The 19630-nt window shown below is 63.1% G+C and overlaps 1 protein-coding gene across 8 annotated transcripts in view; it reads right to left on the minus strand.

Moving 5' to 3' along the window:
- TSNARE1 (t-SNARE domain containing 1) overlaps positions 1-19630 on the minus strand; it is a 133200-nt gene that overhangs the window by 2723 nt on the left and 110847 nt on the right. For 6 of the 8 annotated variants that reach the window (XM_032254556.1, XM_032254582.1, XM_032254539.1 and 3 more), the window contains 3 exons: positions 9403-9489; positions 8906-8981; positions 7471-7929 (listed from right to left, as the gene is read on the minus strand). In XM_032254556.1, the coding sequence (XP_032110447.1) occupies positions 7471-7929; positions 8906-8981; positions 9403-9489 (622 nt within the window). The remainder of the gene's footprint in view (positions 1-7470; positions 7930-8905; positions 8982-9402; positions 9490-19630) is intronic. The other 2 variants (XM_032254575.1, XM_032254566.1) reach the window with 1 other exon arrangement.

Below are 19630 nucleotides of genomic sequence, written 5' to 3' on the forward strand. Positions count from 1 at the left end.
TACACCTCCTCCTTCCATCCGCCCAGCCACCCGCCCGTCTACACCTCATCCATCCACCCAGCCACCCGCCCGTCTACACCTCCTCCTTCCATCTGCCCAGACACCCGCCCGTCTACACCTTCCTCCTTCCATCCGCCCAGCCACCCGCCCGTCTACACCTCATCGCTTTCATCCACCCAGCCACCCGCCCGTCTACACCTCATCCTTCCATCCACTCACGCATGCGTCCATCCTTCCAATCATCCTTCTGGCCATCCCTTTGTCCAGCAGGCACCCATCCACCCAAGTGATGTCCCCAGGAAGATGAGAGGATTAAGCTTCCCTAGGGCAACAAGGAGAGGTCTGAACCTGAGACTCGGCAGACGTGGGCTCTAAGGCTGGCTCTGCTTGGTCTCAACAGCTATGTGACCCTAGAAAACGCCTTCTCTTCTGCAGGCCTCAGATTCCCAGGCTGCATATCAAAGGCCTGGCTTCAGAGTCTCTAAGTGTGGGATCTCTGACCCTTCCAGTGCCCTGGGTGTGGAGGATGGGGCAACACATGTCCCTTCCTTTCACGCCGTGGGGAGGCCCCCTCGAAGGCAAGAGCAGGATGGTCTATGCAGAGGTGACGCCACCTCCGCCTCCTGGGCCTAAGCCCTGCCCACTTCGTCTGCAGCGTGGGCGGTGCCTGCTCGGCAGGGACTGAGCTCACACGCTCACTGGGAACGTGGCAGGGTGTCCGCTGCACAGGTGGCTGGCCCAGCTACCACCACCCTCCTTTCCTCCTCCTCTTCCTCCTCCTCCTCTTCCTCCTCCTCTTCCTCCTTCTCCTCTTCCTCCTCCTCTTCCTCCTTCTCCTCTTCCTCCTCCTCTTCCTCCTCCTCTTCCTCCTTCTCCTTTTCCTCCTCCTCCTCTTCCTCCTCCTCCTCTTCCTCCTTCTCCTCTTCCTCCTCCTCTTCCTCCTCCTCTTCCTCCTCCTCCTCTTCCTCCTCCTCTTCCTCCTCCTCTTCCTCCTCTTCCTCCTTCTCCTCTTCCTCCTCCTCTTCCTCATTCTCCTCTTCCTCCTTCTCTTCCTCTTTCTCTTCTTCCTCTTCCTTTTCCTCCTCCTCTTCCTCCTCCTCCTCTTCCTCACTGTCCCATCATCCTCCTGCCATCCTAGGCATGGGTGCTGCTTCTGACCAAGTGGTCCCAGGGTGCCCGGGAGGGGTCATCTTGCCAGCTGGCTGCTTTCCTCTTGGGATGAGGTCCTGCATGCTGTGGCCCCGAGTTTCTGGCAAGTCTGCTGCCCGCCACCAGAGCCTCCACCTTCCGATTCCTGGAGGCTCCTGGGCCTAGCTGCCCTCAGTGGCTAGGAGATGGCGGGCCGGGGGCTGAGGCCAAAGAGCCCGGAGCTGGTGCCAGGAGACCCAGCCCCAGCCCTGCCTCTGCCCTGATCCTGCGGGTGACCTTGGCACAGCCTCTCCCAGGTCTCCCAGCTTGGCCTTCACCAGCTGTCAACAGGGGCGGACCCTTGGTGACCCCGACCTTCCGAGTCTAATGGCCCCTGACAGAGAAATGGGGAGGGGCCCAGCCTCTCCATTACCACACACTCCCCCAGCAGGGGTGCCTGCACTGGGCCTCAAGTGGGAGCTCAAGCGGCCCTGGCCTTTCCCCTCCATCTCCACCCATTCGAGTCCCTGCATGGTTCTGGCTGCGGCCCCCTCTTCCTCTCACACCTGTAAAGCAATGAGGACACTCTGCAGCCACAGCCGTGATCTCCCAGGACATGGCTCCCACCTCGTCAGGCCTGCTCACCTGGCTGCTCCTGCACCCGACCTCACACTTACAGCACTGTCCCATCTGCCAGCACTGCCCCTGCTCCTCTGTCCCAGCCCCTGATGGCCCAGGGGCGTCTTCTGTGCTCCCACAGTGGCCCATGCCACCCTCACCTTGCTGGACTGAACGCCCAGCCTGCCTGGCCCCTGGTTACTCCTTGAGTAACAGGCTCTGCGTCGTCATCTCTGCCTGTCAGGGCTAGCTAGGGGCACCCGGCCGCAGTGGGAACAGAGACAGTGAGGGGAAGACGGTGGCCGGGCCTCCATGCCAGCTGGGCCATGGTCCCCAGCCAGCCTGACCTGTCAGGTCCTCCTGGGGTGAGCACAAGTCAGCAACAAGGCCCAGTGAGTGTCTGATCCTCAAGGCGGCTCCAAGTCCCATTTCAAGAAAACAAAGGCCTGAGCTTTCTTCTTGCTTCCTCTGAGCCGCTGACCTGCCCCAACCACAAAGTCCCCTCCACAGTCCCCAGACCCAGGACGGACACCACGCCGTAGGCCAGCAGCCGGCATGGGAGGTGGGGCAGGAGGCCCCAAGGACCCTCTCCCCCACTGTGCCGGGATCCACGGGAGAGGGAGGCACGGTGCAGACGAGAGAGACGGTGCTGACCACCACGGGCACCAAGCAGACCCCTGCGGCCGCGGCCCCGCCACTCCCAGAGCCCCCAGGGCCTGAGCAGCAGGCTGGTTCTAGAAGGCCCGTAGGCAGGCCCCTCCTGGGCACAGGGCAGGGCCTGGGCACCCCCTACAGATGGAGGGAGGCCTAGAGGACAGGGGTCGGAGGACCCTCTCAGCCCTCTCACGGACTTACTTCATGCCGGCTGGCTCCAGCCGGAAGCTGGCGGGCTGCCTCCGCATGCAAGGACACAGCCTCGAGGCTGGCTTCAATACTATCTGCAAATCAAGACAACAAAAGGCGATTACAGATGGAGACCCAGCCGCCCTCGCCCTGAGGACAATGTCAAAGGCGAGCGCAACAGAGCCTGAGCCCAGGGCCTCCAGAGGAGGCAGGCTGCAGGGACAGGCTGGGCTGCTGGAGGCACCCTGAGGGCTCTGCCTGGTGTGGGCAGTAGGCAATGGCATTAGAACGGAGACCTGGAGGGGGCCCAGGAAGGAGACTCCTCAATGCCCACACCGGTGAGGCAGGAAGCACTCACTCAGAAAAGGGTGGGGGTGGCAGCGGGAGGTCAGGGCTGGGGTCAGGTCCCGCTCTGTCATGACACTGCCTGGGCTAGCCCCTCCACTCTGTGGCACGACCCCTTCTGAAGGGGCACAGCCCCGGCCTGAACATCTGTGGAGTTGCAACGGGGCTGATGGGAGCCAGGTCTGCATGCACAGGGCTCTGACTAGCCACATGCGCTGCCCCCACTCGGCACAGGGGGCTCACCAGCAAATCTCGCCACCATGGGGGGCTCATGGTGCCTGGGCAAAGCCAGGCTCAGTGGCTGCGGCAGTGCCGCCCGGGGAAGCCACATCAGCAGGGCCCACGAGAACCACCAGACCAGGCCCAGGGCAGCCCCAGGGATCTGGAAGATTCTACATCGCCACACCAGCAGCAAAAATGGCAGTAACGTGCCATGACTGCCTATGCCGCCCTCGCCCCACAAAGAGTCTGGGACAGGTTGTGGGCTTGAGGCAGTGAGTGGTGACAGCATCGGCCCCACAGGCCTTGCCCACACCAGAGCCTCCACCTGAATCCAAGTGCACCACCTGGGCGGTCCCTGGTGCTCAGCATCCTCTTCCGCCCAAGGGAAGGACACGTGCCGCCCGGGCACCAGGAGCGCAGGTGCAGGCTGGGTCCGCAACGGAGCCAGATGCAAACACAGGGCGGGCACACCTTCCTCCCAGAGGGAGGCTCCCTGGAAGGCCTGCCTCCACTCCAGCAACTGGAGAAGAGCTTGGGAGGCAGAAACACCTAAAGAAACCACACCTACAGTAACCCCCGGGACGGGACGGGCTGACCTGAGCCTTCGGGGGTCGAGGCCTGGAACAGAAATTGTCGTGACCACAGGCACTGCTGCCAGGCACAGCGCCACCTCTGGCCTGGCAGGATTGGCTCTGAGGGAGCAGGGTCCTCAGAAAGACAGGGCCACTCCCCGCCATCCCAGCAGGGCCTCCCTTCTGTCATCAGGGAACTGGCCCCATCTCTGCAAGCCCCTGGGCAGGAGGTGGTGCCCATGAGCTCTGCCTTCAGAAGCCCCCCAGGCCTCACAGGGATCCTTGAACCTTTAGTCACCAGCTCCACCCCACCCTCACCCCCAGCCCAGGGCCCTGCTGGAGCACCCTGATCGCTGCATCTGGGGGCTCCTGCCCCAGCCAGGGCGGGGAGAGCCAGACCCCTGCACAGGGAGCCAGGGCCAGCAGAGGGTGGCGATGGGCAGCAGCCTGGGCTGCTCCTGGAGTACAGCACCCCTTGTGCTGACAGCCCTCAAATGGCCACGGCTCTCCATGCCCTGCCACATCAGGGTCACGACCCTCTCAGCCAGTGGAGGAGAGGGAAGGAAGATGGGGCCACGGGCGTGACGGAGTCCCCCACAACTGCCACCCAGGAGAGACCCGCCTGCCAGGGAGGAAGCGCCAGACTGGACCTGGGCACTGCCCCTCTCACGTGCAAAGAAGCCACCTTGTATCCACAGCAGCAACAGCCTGGCCTCACTTCTGTCACTGAGCGGTGAATGCAGACAGCAGAGAACATGTGTCAGGAGGACAGGAAGGCCATGGTGGTCTGGACTAACGCAGGGGGCCCTGGACAGGCCACGTGCCCTGGCTGGATCCCTTCTCTGCCCATGACCACAGGCAGCCTCAGCCAAGCCCTGCACCCCGCTCACAGACTCAGCCAGTGCCCAGTCCTGCTCCACATGGAGCCCCGAAACCAGGGACTCTGACCACAGTGTGTGACCTGCAGGCCCACCCTCAGGGCGGGGACAGACATCCTGCTGTTCAGGGCTGCGTGCGCTGGCCTTAGGCCTAGGGCAGTCCTAGGTGCATGCTCAACCAGCTTGGCACTGCCCACAGTCAAGACACATCACACAACCATCACCCGACTCCGCAGCCAGCAATGTCTTCCTCAGCGCCCCGGCTGCCAGGTGGGCACACCATGTCCTGCCCCAAGGTGGTGCGCAGAGATGGGGAGGGGAGGGAGGCTGCTCCTGGGCCCGTGTGGCCTGTGTCCCTTGCGGGGTGAGGCCAGGTTCACTGCGTGGGCCCTGTGGCACTGAGAGGCACTCCGAGACCTCATCAGCCATCATCCCTGGGCCTGTGGCTTTGCCGGGTCTTGGAGACCCCTGGTCTGTGGGGTCAGCCCTGCAGAGCCACAGAGCCCTGGGCACCTGGCCCTCCCGACACGAGGGGTGCTCCACGGGGGCCCCTTGCAGGTCCCCTGGCTCCACGATCCAAGGGACAGCCAAGCACTAGGCCAGGCCTCCAGGGGCCAAAGAGAACAGCCTTTGGTCTTGCCATCCCCAGACACTCAGAGAACAGCACACACACCTCAAAGGAAACTGAGGGTACAGGGGGCTCTGCGGGAGACCCCCGCACTGTCAGATCGCTGCCCCCAGCCTCACAGCTGTGATCAGCCCTACAAGCCTGGCCCTGCCCAAGCCCCGGGCAGCACTGTTGCAGAGCAGAGAGCACGGCCAGCTCCAGGCATCTGGGCCTGCAGTGAGGTCCCCACCCTGTCACCAGGCCTGGTGGCCACTTCCCTGCTCCTTACTTCAGTGCCCACAAGGGGAAGTCCGACCCTGTCCCAAGCACTCCCTCGTCCAGGAATTGAACAAATGTCAGCTGCCATCAGCCCCACACCGCAGGTCCACCCTTGCCCTGAAGCACCCCCCAAACCAGGCCTGCCTCTGCCTGTAGAACCCTGAGCTGCAAGGCCCTGCCCTGCAAGAGTGTGTGGCCTCCCTGGAGGCGGATACAGCCACTCCTGGCCTGCACAGGCCTGAGAGGAGAACCCAGGTCCTCCTCCAGCCCCACTCCATGACGAGGCCCACTGACTAGGCTCATCCCTAAGGCCCATCAAGAGGCCAAGTGCCCAGGCCCATCGCCTAAGACCCACAGCCCAGCCCCACAGCCAGGTCCCTTGTCCAAGGTCAGCCACAGGCTTGGTGGCACCCTGGGTCAGCACGCATCTCCCAGCCAGCCCGACCCGCTCTCCCCATGGGTCCCAGCCTTGTGCACCGCCATGAGCAGGAGAAGCTGAGGCTGGCTCAGGCTCCAAATTCTGCCATGGCTGCCAGTGGGGGCGTTTCAGGCCAGCCCCTGCCTGTCCCATGAGGCTGAGTCCTTCTGTCCACTCTGTGGCCCTCAAGACGAAGCTGGTCCTGCTTCTGGGGCTTCGTCCCCAAAGTCCTTCCAGCAGCTCCCAGGAAGGCGAGAGTCCAGCAGGGCTGTGCTTTGAAGGGTGGGCCACCATGTGTGGAGGGTGGCAAAGGAGCTCCTGGAGCGGTGTCTTGAGGAGTACAGGAGACGCAGAGGGAGGAGGCGCGGAGGCAGCGGGAGGATGCGCGGAGCAGCGTCACCCTCAGAGCCAGGGGCAGCTGTGGGCAGTGACGAGGCCCAGCCGAGCACAGAAATACCTGGTGTCAGTGGTCCCTGGAGTGGGCCCGTGACCTCGGAGTGGGACACAGTGTATCCTAGGGGGCTGTGTGCCCAGAGGGACAGGTCAGCAGGAGGGGGAAGCCACTGCACGCCAGAGCAAGGCACAGCATTAGCGGGGAAGGAGCCATGCTGGGGCCCAGGCTCCTCCCTGGCTCTGCCAAAGCTGCTCAATAGTGACCAACCAACAGGACACGTCACCTCCTGCTCCCTGGGGGCCACAGCAAGGGTCAGCCAGCTGGAGGCGCATCGGGCGGAGGCTCTTGCCACCTGCAGGCTGGCCTTGCTTTCTCCAGGCAGCCACACCCTGGGGATCTGCGGCTGGGGGAGAGCAGAGGGAAGTTCTCCTTCCTCCCAAAAAGCCCGTCTTCAGACCCTGTGGCCAGCCGGACCGTGCGGCCCTGCACAGGGAAGTGGGGTGTTCTCCTTGTGGGGACCCGCTGGTATAGAAGACCTGGCTGCCTAAGGACAGCTGTATCCACCTGTGGACTGCACCTGGGAGAGGAGGGCCGTGTCCAGGCCACATGACATCAGGTGGGAACACCAGAGGCCGAGACGGGGGCTTGAAAGGCACCAGGGCACCCTGGGTGGCACCCGCTGCTGCTGCTGCTGCGCGTTGGGGAGCTAGGCCCCCATCTCCACCCCTCACTAGGCACCGGTCCCAGCGACCACCTGTGACTCCCTCCCCATTGTGGCGCTCACTCACTACAGTGACGTGGAACTGGGCCCCAGCGTCCCATATGGACACCCAGTGGGCATGGCTTAAGGTGGCGTCTACAGTTGAGCCCCTTGGTGCCACAATGCCTGGCAATGCTGGGCAGACCCCGAGCTGGGATCCAGGTGGGAGCCGCAGCCCTTCCACTCCCCAGGCAGGCAGACCCGTCCCTGGCCCTGACCCTTGGTTTCCCCACCTAAAAGAAGAGAGAGGCAGGAGGATGGCAGGCCATCTCCACGGGCCTCTGGGTCTCCCTGGGAGGATGTCCCTCTCGGGAGCTGGTGCAGGCGGTTCGAAGCCTGCTCGCCAGCCCTGCTCACCCTGGGGCAGGGTGGTCCTGGGGGCGGGCTGTGGGGAGGGCCCACTTACTTGGCAGGGGCTCTGTGGCCTGGCCCTGGCCTTGAGGACCATGGGCGGAAAAGGTCTCGGCCACGACGCGCTCCACAGGCGTGAGGATGAGGCCGGGCACGGCGCCCTCTGCCAGCTTCTTGCGCACAGCACCCCGCAGGTCCCGCCACTTGTGCTTGAGGTCGCCCAGGTCTCGGCGGCAGTAGCCCAGCGCATTCACCGCCTGCAGGATGCGGTTCCACACACGGTGCTTCCGGGCGGGCGTGCCCCGCAGTGTCCCGAACAGCAGCGGGTAGTGGCGCCTCACCCTCTGCACCAGCACCTCCGTCTCCTGCGGGCTGAAGTTGGGCTTGCGCGTCTTGGTCCTGGAGTGGGGGCCCGGCTGCGGGGGCGTGGGGCCCGGCCCGGCACCCGGCAGCAGGGCCATGGCCGGCTCGGGGCTGCAGCTCTGCCGGCACGTAGCATTGCTGCCGCTGGACCCTGGAAAGGCACCAGAGGCTGAGCAGGGGGCAGAGATCTTGGGGAGAGCAGCGCTGCCAGGCTTGGGGTCCCGGTCATCGCAGGCCCTGTGTCCGGGCACGGCGGCCAGGCCTCGCGTCGGCGCCCTGCACAGGCAGGCGGCATCCACGATAGCAAGGCCCCCGTGACTCAGCCACTCTCTGGGCCTCCCGCCTGTCCACCTGGCAGGTGCCCTCTGCCCTCCCTGGGGCCCTGATCACATGTGGCGGGTCAGCCCTGGTTTGTCCCCTCCCCACGACTGCTCCCTTCCCTGAACTGCTGGCAGGAGTGCCCCTCCCGGTCCATCTGTCACTGGGACTGGTAGGCACCTACAGAGGACAAACCACTCCACACAGTCAGCACATCCCAGCCCGAGACAGCTGGCCAGGGGCAGAAACAGCTACAGACACCGCTGGAAGCTGACAGTGGGGAGAATGCGGGAGGACGAGGAGACAGGAGGGGTCCTGGGGACAGGAGGCGGTAAGGAAGCGCTGTCTGGGGCCACAGTGCAGCTGGAAGCCCAGGCTCCCAGGGGACTGAGGAGCAAGCAACCAGGAGGTGCTCAAGGGTCTCACCCGGCCAGCTGCCTGAGGGTCTCTGGACCTACTGCAAGTTGTCAGAGCAGGAGGGGCCAGGAGGCTGTTCTCGGCACAGGTCCAAGGTGAGGCCACAGCTTGCCCAGGGCATGGAGGGTGAGTGGGTGGGTGGGGCAGGGCCTGAGAGTCCTGGTGGGCAGCTGAGTGCTTTAACCAAAGGCCTGTGGGCACCAGGGGCAGACTGGCTCTTCCTCAACTGAGTAAAAGAGACACCCAGCTGGAGTTGCGATCCCCTGCCCCACTGGCTTGAGGCCCAGGGTTTCTGGCAGTAGCAGGCACACTTAGGGGACAGGGTGAGGGCCGGGGGTTGGCGGGTAGGCCCTCAGGGCAGCAGGTGGCCTGAGGCTGGGGCAGGTACCCACCGACAGCTTCTCCTTGCTCTGACACCATGGAGGCCAAGTCCTTGATGATCTGATTCACATCCAGCAAGTTGCTCTGTGGAAACAAGACAGAGCCACGTCAGGAGCAGGGCTGTGGGGCAGATGCCCAGGGCACCTGAGAGTGCCCATTGAGGCTGGGGCAGGCCCAGGCAGCACCTGCAGAGCCAGGAACCAGCTGCTCTGTCCACTTCCTGTGAGAGAGGCATGGCTGGACCCAGAAAGGGCCAGGGGCTAGCCCAGGGTCACCCCAAAAGTCAGAGACAGAGCAGGGATCTGAGTTCTCCGTCTCCTGACTCTCAGGCCAAGCCCCAAGCTCTCCAGGTGTCCCAGGGGCTGTGAGCTGCTTCCTTGGGTACAGAGGCCCTAGAGCCTGCCCCTAGGATTCGTAGTCTAGTGTAGGACAGCATCCTCAGCACTGTAAAGGCCTGACTGCAGGAGAGCACAGAATGTCAAAGGCAGATACCCCATCCCACTTGCCTGGGGCTCCTAGACAGAAAGGTCCACCTTTCCCTCTCTGTGCAGCAGCACTGAGCATGGGCCAGCACACAGGCACTGCCCAGCAAACCCTAAAGAAGTGGGATAGACGGATAAATAAGTTCAGTGGAGTGAACAAAAGGGTGGATGGGTAGATGGGAGGATGACCGATAGATGGGTAGATAGGTGGGTCGACAAATGGAATGGTGAATGGGTGGATGGATACATGAGGGGGTGGATGGATACATGGGGTGTGGGTGAATGGATGCATGGCTAGATGGATGGATGGGTGTACTGATAGATGGGTGGGTGATGGATTGGTGGGTGGATGGATAAATGGGTGGGTGGCTGGCTGGATGGATAAATGAATGGATAGGTGGGTGGGTGGGTGGATGTGTAGGTGGACAGGTGGTTGGACAGATGGCTGTGTAGATGGATGAGTGGGTGGATGGGTAGATGGATAGGTGGTTGGACAGATGAGTGGATAGATGGATGGGTGGATGTATGGACAGATGGGTGGGTGGGTCGATGAATGGATGGGTGGATGGATGGGTACCTGGGTGGATGGATGGGTAGGTAGATGGATGAATAGATGGATGGATGGGTAGTTGGATGGACAGATGGGTTGGTAGATAAATGGGTGGGTGGGTGGATGGATGGACAGACAGATGGGTAGTTAAGAGAGATGGGTGGGTGGGTAGGAGAATGGGGGGATGGATGGATGGATGGATGGATGGATTGGTGGGTAGATAGGTGGGTAGGTGAGTGGGTGGGTGGGTGGATAGGTGGGTGGATGGATGGATGGACAGCTGGGTGGGTGGGTGGGTGGATGGATGGGTTGGTGGGTGGATGGATGGATGGATGGAGGGGTGACAGATGGGTGGGTGGGTGGGTGGATAGTTGGGTAGGTGAGTGGGTAGATGGATGATGGATGGATAGGTGGGTGGATGGATGGATGGATGGAGGGGTAGTTGGACAGATGGGTGGGTGGGTGAATGGGTTGGTGGGTGGATGGATGGATGGAGGGGTAGTTGGACAGATGGGTGGGTGGGTGGGTGGACAGGTGGGTGGTGAGTGGGTAGATGGATGATGGATGGATAGGTGGGTGGGTGGATGGACAGATGGATGGGTAATTGGACAGATCGGTGGGTGGGTGGGGAGATGGATGGGTTGGTGGGTGAATGGATGGATGGATGGAAGGGTAGTTGGACAGATGGGTGGGTGGGTGGCTGGGTGGATGGATGGATGGATGGATGGGTAGGTGGGTGGGTGAAAGGATGAAAGAGTGCATGTGGACGGATGATGGACAGGGGTGGGTGGGTCAATGAGTGGCTAGGTGGACGGTTCCCTGCTATCCAAGGACTGAGTGGCTATGAGCTAGAGAACAGAGTAAGGAACAGAAACGTGGGCCAGGAGGACCTGGCATGTTGTGCTGGACTCTTCCGTCTTCGATGCTGTCTACTTTTACCCTAACTCCTTTTGCGGTCCAGTGGCCCTGATGATCCTCAGGGATATGGCCACAGCGTACTCAGAGCACACACCTGTGCTGTGCCTAAGGCAGGGCACATACCATCCCCCTCACACCTGCACCCACCCAGGGGCATCCTAGCACCCATCTGACAGAGCAGGGAGTGGGGGCTCAAGCGATCCCATGACCTCCAGGGCCTTTAAGAAAGGGGAAGAGTTAGACTCGGGCACCTGCCCAGCGACCAGACGCCCACTCCTTCCCTGCCACGCTGCACCTGGGACGGCTCCTCCACTGGCCAGCTGCATGGGCCTGGGCAAGGCCGGGCACCTCAAGCCAGGTTTGCTCACTCATCACCCAAACAAAACCAGCCCTTCTCACAGAGCGCCTGGCACATGGCTGGGTTCCAGCCCAGTCCAGGGGAAGCTCCTTCAGGCCTGCTGTGACCCCTGCCCTGGCACGCCCGTCCAGTCAGCAGCTCATTTCAGAGCTGGGACTGATTTCCATGAGGGTCATTTCACCCCACTGCAAAATGTTACAAGAGAATTCATCTTCTCTTTAGGAGTGTTCTGGGAAATGCAGCACTTAGCAAGATCTTAAGCTGACACGTACCGTCAACTGCAATTCAATTACTGGGCTTAACTGTGATACAGGGGCAGGCGGCGACTGTGGGGACCGGACCGTGGCTGGGAAGGTAATGAAAGGGTGGGGCTGAGGTCACAGTTTTGGTGTGCATCTGTGGCATGGCAGCGGGGCAGCAGCAAATGAAAGGATGGGTGCGGGTTGGCCCAGATCGGTTTCTGGTCTCCTCATCGCCACCACCTTCTGTGGGAGGGAGGTCACGGTCTCAGGAGACCAAAACAGCAAGGTCATGAGGCATGGCTCAGCCAGGCGGGTCACCTCCTCCACAGGCTTCCCAGTTACAGACCTGATGCCCTCAAAAGCCAGACATGACCGCCCCACCACAATTTCGACCCTAGCCACTGAGCACACCCAGCCCTGGTGTACCTGGGCCTGGTCTTGGTGGCTCATGGCCTCAGGGACTCGCAGGGGCCCTTAAGGGCTTCACAGGCAGAACGCATCTCCCCATGCAGCCTGTGACTCACCTGTTACTGCCCCATTTGACAGGAAATATGGAAACTGAGTTACTGGGAGGGTTAGTGTGTCCAAGGACACACAGCTGGAAAATGCTGGAATCTGCATCCAACCCACATTTAGGCAGACTCCAACCCAGGTCACTAACACCACCAATGCGGGGCAGCACCCAGGGCCTCCCTCCAGGACGTGGAACCCAGGACCCCGGCCAGACCTCAGGGACGGCGGGCCTCCCTCTAGGACGTGGAACCCAGGACCCCGGCCAGACCTCAGGAACGGTGGGCCTCCCTTGAGGATGCCTGTGCTGCAACCACTGGCGTGGGATGGGCCCCGTGTGTGTACCAGTCAATCTGCCTCCCATGAGCAGGAGAGGAGAAGGGCCGCACTGACATGGTGCTGCTGTACCCCTGAGGGAAGCATGGCTCTGAGCCCGTGCCCAGCCTGTGGGGACGCAGCTTTGGTGAGATGCCAGGGAGGGCTGTGGCTGAGCAAGGCCCAGAGTCCAGTGCCTTTCAGGGGCCTGGGACAGCTGCTGGGCAGGGTGGAAGAGGGGCAGCTGTGAGTCCCTGAGGCTCGGCCTCAGCGTTCCAGGCACAGCCCCGAGCACACACGGCCCCTGCACTGGGTATCCCCCGCTGACACCAGAGTCAACTTCCGTAACCCCAAAAGCGCAGCCTGGGGCTCCTCCCTGCTCCCCAGTCCGACGCCATCACTGGAGGCCAGGGCCCCACTACCCCTCCTGGAGACAGTGCCGGGATCTCACAGAACCAACCAAGAGGCTGTTCAGGGCACAGGCAGCCCCAGAAACCCAGGTCCTCACATCAGCCACTCGGGCTACGTACACCACCATGCTGCCTCAGGCCTGCCGGAAGGATGGGGCCGGGTGCGCCCTGAAGCCCACCCTAGAGGTGCCAGATGCTAAGGGATGGGCCCCTCCCACCGGGCAGCCCCAAGCCTTCTGTGTAGGAGCGTGGTGACGGGAGGGGAGCCGGAGGCACTGCCTGCTTTTGTGTCTCTTCCTCCCACATCACCAGCGGGTGCTGGGACTTCCTGGGGAGTCTCCTTCGTCCTGGCCCAGTGCTGGCCTCAGAACCAATGGACAAATAAAGAGCTGAGTGCGCCCCATGGCTGCAGCAGAGCTGGGCGGAGCAGCGGGCTGGGACCTGCATCTGGGCCTGTGGCTGATGGTGTGGGCAGATCCCAAGGATGGGTCCAGAGAGGGCCTCCACCCCCAGAGCCAGACGAGGGCCAGTCGGGCAGGCAGCTGGCAGGGTGGGTCCCCCCAGGCACTGTGGGCCCTGCGCCCTGTGCACCTGGGCAGGCCTCAGCTCCTGAGGGGGATGCCCGGGGCAGGCGCAGCTCCACTCCCAGGCACACCTGGGGGACTTGCCAGAGACCTAGGCTCCCCCAGGGCCTAGGTGGGAGCCAGGTTCCAGAGAGAAGTCCAGTCCTCAGTCCTAGGGCAACAGAGAGGCCAAAGACAGGCTAAGGAAGGTGGGGCCTGCCCGAGGGGCTATTCTCAGGGGGCAGGCAGGCAATCCCCTGGCACGGCAGCCAGACAGCGGGAGAGCGGGGAGAGACCAAAGAACACCTCACCTCAGTAGATGGTTAAATCATGCAATTATTGTTCAGGCTGCTTCTAAAACTAGAACTCATTAAAAGCTCTCAGGGAATTTTCTTTCTCTTCTTTCACTGGCGCCATGGGAAGAGCACCTTGCGCGCGACATAATAAAACCGGGGTGTGTGCCCGTGAGTTCCCTCCCAGAGTGACGAGGAAACATCACTGCGTTTCTCTATCACACCATCTCTTATAATTAGGATCCTGGCAACCATCCACCTTCAAAGACGACTATTCCAGTTAAAGCAGTCACCACGCCGCATGCATTTATCCACTCACTCGCTTACAGCCAGAGGTCAGCCAGGTCAGTGCAATGCCAACCACAGGGCAGGCCTGCTGGGCTCTGCCTGGGGCCTTGGGGCCCTGCCTGGGCTATCTCCACATCCTATCCTCTGCCGTCCCAGGCCTGCCAGGTAGCCATGGCAACAGAGCAGCTGGCGTACTCTGAGCTCTGTACCTGGGTCAGGTGACGCCTGCTCAGGAGCTCCTACAGGTGACATGGGCTTGGTGGGGGGAGCGCAGAGCAGACAAGGAGGGGCAGGTGGGCAGAGCCGGCGGGAAGCAGGAGGTCAGCTCTGGACCAGTGCCCCAGTGAGCCTGGCACGGGCCTGTTCCCTTCAACCCCTCCAGCCCGGGGAGGCGTGTCGCCGCCCGCCGCCCACTGCTCAGGACAGGCATCCAGTTGAGGGTTAAGTAATTGGTTCCTGGGGCTCTGGCTCTTTCTGTGCCTGGCTCTGGACCTGCGGGTGACTTTGGAGACGAATCCCACCACCCTCATCTCAGAAAGGCCAAGCGAGTGTCAGCTCTCAGAGGTCATGGCGAGGACGGCCTCATGCTGGAGTCGGCACCTGGGCTTGAATCCCAGCTCTGCGGCGGGTGAGCTGTGTGACCCTGGCCAAGCGATGGGTCTGCTCCAAGCCACCGTCATCTCTGACAACATCAGAACGTAGGAGTGCAGCTCTCACAGAGCCCTGGTGTGGGCTGAGATGCGCATAAATCATGGCATCAGAGTCCTTCGTTAAACACACATCCTTCACGGGGTCCCAGGATAGAAACGCCCAGCCCCCGGCCCAGCCCTCCTGCACCCACCCCACCTAGCACCGACACCCATCCATTTGTGCACGCAGCAATCGGCCAGATGCCAGGCAGCGTCAGGCCTGTGAGCTGCTGCGAACGCAGCCATGACCACGCCGCTGCCTCCACGGGGCTTACGTTCTGGTGGCAAGACAGAAATCCTCACAAGAGAACCCAACAGCGTGTGAGGCGAGCACAGGCGCGGCTGGGGGGAGAGCGCACCCCTGGAGTCAGGGCCCGCAGATGGAAGGGAGCCAGCGGCTCAGGCACTGGGAAGAGGGTGGCTCTGGGCCTCGGACAACAGGAACCAGGGGCAGGGGTGGCCGGGCCTACCTAGGGAACTGGGAGGCGTCCAGGGTGGGGAGTCCAACGGGAGTGAGGGGCAGCTGCCTCTCCCGTGGAGGGTCACAGCAACGCACGCCCCTACTCCCAACCTTCTTCCAGCAGAATGTGAGAGAAGGGATGCTGTAGGGCTTCTGAGGCTCGGCTTCCTTCTGGCTCTGCCAGGGTCCTGGCAGCGTCCTCCAGGGCCCAGCCTCTGCACCGGGAAGAAGCCAGGCCACAGGAGAGGCCAAGCGTGGAGCTCCAGCCCAGAGCCCAGCCCGCATCCCAGCAAACAGCCAATGCGAGATGTGGGCACATGAGAGACTCCACCCTCAGCTCTCCAGGCTGCTGGGCAGGGGAAGCGGTCTCGGCTTTGCCCGGGGGCAAGTTCTGACCCACAGCATCCATGAGCTTCCCCTGCGGAAGCGAGGCGAGGGCCGGGGAGGAGTGTAGGAGTACCAGAGCCAGGGGCGGGTGGCCGGGGCAGCACCTGTTTTCATGGGAGCTCTGGAAAGTGGGCATGACTGCAGTGTGCCTGTGATGGGCAGAATTGGAGAGGGGAACGTGAGGGCGCAAGATGGGCGTGTGGGGGTGGGATGGCCAGGCAGGAGCCACGGGCTAGCTGTGGTGCAAGCAGCCCACCGGTGCCCCTGGAGAGGCGCAGGCCGGGCCCCTAGAGGCCGGGGACACACTCTTCTAAGAGCTCTGCTTCTCCATGGAATGAGAAGCAAGGTCAAGGTCAAGGTCATCAGTGGAGTGAGGACACGGAAAGAGCAGACATGACACAGACCACAGGAAGACTGTCCTGGGCCCTCAGGACGCCCCCTAAGCCCCAAAGCACCCTGAGCATGGAGTCCTGCTCCTGGCTGCACGGGACCTGCCAAGGGCCCCTCAGAGGCCCAGAGAGCCGGTTCCCAGCCCCATACCAGACCAAGGCAGGCAGAACACCCTCACCAGGTGCCCGCCAGTACAGACCCACAGCCCAACACAACACAGAAGCGTACCCATCAGCCAGGGCTCTTCGCTGGGCGGCAAGACTTCACCTCCCCCACACTCGGCACACAGCGTGAGGGGGGCCACGTGTCAGAGCACAGCTCGCCTTTCCTGCCCCAGGAAGCCCCAGGACCCCACGTGAAGAAGGCCCAGGATCTCGGCACTTCTGAGGCTCGAGTGCTTTCCTTCCTTAGGCGGCCACAAGACACAGCAAGCCCCTCCCCGAAGCAGCCACACCGCAGGCCATCAGCAGCACCCACAGCTGTACTCAACTGGGCTCAGGGGCACGACACCCCAGCTGGCGGCAGTGCGAGGCTAACCCCTTGGTGGACAGTGAGCTGCTGAGCCAACATCAAAGCCCAGGGTTCACCTGCTCACCCTGGAACCTGGCCGAATTCCCGAGGGGGAAGGCCAGGAGGCTGGAAGGAGGGAGGGGCAGGTGTTGGTCCCCAGCGTGGCAGAAGGGTGGGTGTGGGGAAGGTGGACAGCGAGGGCCACACCTCCCAGCCCGGGTTCTTCCCAGGCCGAAGTTACACGCCACCATGGCACTTTCACCCTGTGGCCAGCAAAGGCTGGTGTCACCGTGCCCATTTTACAGATAAGTAAACTGAGGCTCCAGGAGAGACCTGCTCAGGGTCACATGGCCCAGTGGTGCGGCTGTGGCTGGGCCCAGGATCCTGGACCAGCTCCTACTTCTCCCTGGCTAGAAGACACCTGAGCCTGCCGGCTCCCCTCCGCAGGGGACAAGGAAGCCTCCTGGAGACCTGGCTGCCATCTCTCCCACCAGCCTGGCAGCCGGACAGCACTGGCCTCCTCAGATCGAGGGTCATCTCCTGCTAACTGGATGCTATCAGCGTCCAGATGCCACCTGTTGGCTCTGGCCTGGCACATCTGCCCACACACTGGGGGGATGCATTTTAGCCCTATGGGGGCCTCAGCAGGCAGGAAGAGGGGCTGGAGTAGGGGCAGGAAAGGAGGGCCTCACTTGCCCAGCCTTGGCACTAAGCTTCCCCTTAGTGCCACCCTATTCCCCAACTTAGCCAAATAAAAAAGGTGACCTAGGCCACACCTGGGGGTGCAGGGACAGGGGCGGGGCGGCCCACCCAGGGGCAACAAGGGAGCCTGAGGCCAGGAGGAAAGAGCGAACTGCTCCAGGGTCTGCCAGGCCAGAACCCCCGGGGACCTGAGAGGACGCAGGGTGGCCAGAGGGAAGGCGGAGGGAGGTGTGCGGAAGGGCGCTGGAGGGGAGAAGCGGCGAAGGCCAACAGGGTGTGGAGAGCCCTGGGCAGAACTGGAGGGCTGGGCCTGCAGGGGTGAGCCAGGGATCACTTGCTTATACCCAGGATCGCCTCGCTAGCACCCGGGATCGCCTCGCTGTCACCCGGGGATCGCCTCGCTGTCACCCGGGGATCGCCTCGCTCGCACCCGGGATCGCCTCGCTCGCACCCGGGGATCGCCTCGCTCGCACCCGGGGATCGCCTCGCTCGCACCCGGGATCGCCTCGCTCGCACCCCGGGATCGCCTCGCTGTCACCCGGGATCGCCTCGCTGTCACCCGGGGATCGCCTCGCTGTCACCCGGGGATCGCCTCGCTCGCACCCGGGATCGCCTCGCTGGCACCCGGGGATCGCCTCGCTCGCACCCGGGGATCGCCTCGCTCGCACCCGGGATCGCCTCGCTCGCACCCCGGGATCGCCTCGCTCGCACCCGGGGATCGCCTCGCTCGCACCCGGGATCGCCTCGCTTGCACCCGGGGATCGCCTTGCTCACACCCGGGGCAACAGTAAGAGCCCCAACACCAGACTGCAGGCTGTCCCTCTCCTTTCACGCCCTCACCCACAGGGTCACAGGGACTCCTGGCGGGCACAGCACCTTGCAGACACCACCTCAAGGGCCTTCCCCTTCCCAACCACCTGTCAGGGGCTGGACACCAGGGCTCAGAGAGCGACCTGGGAGGACCGGCAGGACAGTGCCAGCCAGGACTCTGGGCATGGTTCTGGCCTGGGCTCCTGGCGGCAGCTGGAGGCCTTGCTGTGCAGCCATGGGCACCCTGGCTCCTCTGGGAGTCCCACCGCTCAGTGCAGAGGACAGAAGCAGCTGTCCTGGAAGCCAGCTCACTCCAGGCCAAGGCCAAGAGGAAGCGGGGCCAGTCAGCAGGGTCCATACGGGTCAGCAGAGCTGCAGGCGCTTGGAGGGCCTGGCTAGACAGGCGGACGGCCAAGGGCAGCGGACAGCCTGCAGGGAGCTGCCGCTGCGGGATGAGCAGTGCTCCTGGGCGCGACATAACTGGATGTCCACACGCCTCCTCGCCCACGCCCATGCTCGTGCTGCTGCTCAAACACAATTAAAGCCCACACTTCCGGCGATGAGATGGGAATGGCCTCTCCATCTTCTCCATCCAGACAGGGCCACTGGCCAGGAGGCTGCCTGTCCCTGCGGCATCTGGATACCCAACAGCCGGAATCCTGGGAGGCCAGAGCTCTAGCCCGGAACCAGCACCAGGGAACACCCAAGGCTGCAAGGCCAGAGACAGGGGACCTCAGCTCAGGCAGGGTGGGGGACAGGCAATGCTCCGGGACCCCTCAAGCTGCCTCCCATCTAAGCAACCCGTATGCAGGCTCAGCTCCCACCGGTGACTGGCGGGACTCCTCCCACTACGAACCTCACCTGGGAGATGGCAGGCAGCCCCAGGTCAAAGGTGCAAATGCCAGACCTAGAGGCCCCGCACCCTCCAGAGACAGACGGCACTTGGGTCGGGGTCAGACTGCCTGGGTTCCAGCCCCGAGGACTCTCACACTGGGAAGTGGGCCTGGTGTCCTCCCTGGAGGGAGTTTGTGCACTGAGCCATCCCGGGCCCTGCTCACTCTCGGGTGGCCGCCCTGCCCTTTAACACCCAGTGTACACAGCTGGGGCAGGGTCTGTCTGGTGGAGACTCCCAGCACCACGGAGAGGGCCAGGGCCCCACGCAGGCCAAGGACGGCCGCACTGCAGACAGTGAGCAGCCACGGAACGCACCGGGAGCAGGCCGCCCCTCGCCGGCAGCCCTCACCCTCCACCGGCACCTGGGCGGCTCCTCTTCTGCTCCGGGATAAACGTTACCGTATTATCAAGTCTGTTCTCACACAGACAGAAAAAGAAAGATGCCCAGCAGAAACCAGTAAAGACAAACGCGGCCTGGAGGCCGGCCATCGCCCAGACTCGGGCTGGGAATGTTCTGGGGCTGGCCCAGCCTCTCCCTGCACCTCCCACGCAGCCCCGCAGCATGGCTCTGCAGGACGGCTTGTGCACGTGGATGAGACGCTACCTGTGGCAGCTGAGGCCACCCTGGAGGCCAGCAGTTTGGGCTCAGCACAGGCATAGCACTGGGAACAGGCATGCTATCATCAGGGAGGGGGCGCCCACTGTCATGGGAGGGGGAAGTCACTCACAGGGGAGGGGGCGGTCCCTGTCATGGGAAATGGAGGTGGTCACTCATGGGAGGGGGGGTGGTCGCTGTGGAGAGGGGGTAGTCACTGTCATGGGGAAAGGGGTGGTCACTGTGGAGGAGGGAGGAGGTCACTGTCATGGGGGAGGGAGGTGTCATTCATGGGGGAGGGAGGTGTCACTCATGGGGGAGGGGTGGACACTGTGGAGGAGGGAGGAGGTCACTGCCATGGGGGAGGGAG

This window comes from Sapajus apella, unplaced genomic scaffold (assembly GCF_009761245.1).
Source record: "Sapajus apella isolate SASKATOON/1434 unplaced genomic scaffold, GSC_monkey_1.0 scaffold3, whole genome shotgun sequence".
Taxonomy (NCBI): Eukaryota; Metazoa; Chordata; class Mammalia; order Primates; family Cebidae; genus Sapajus; species Sapajus apella.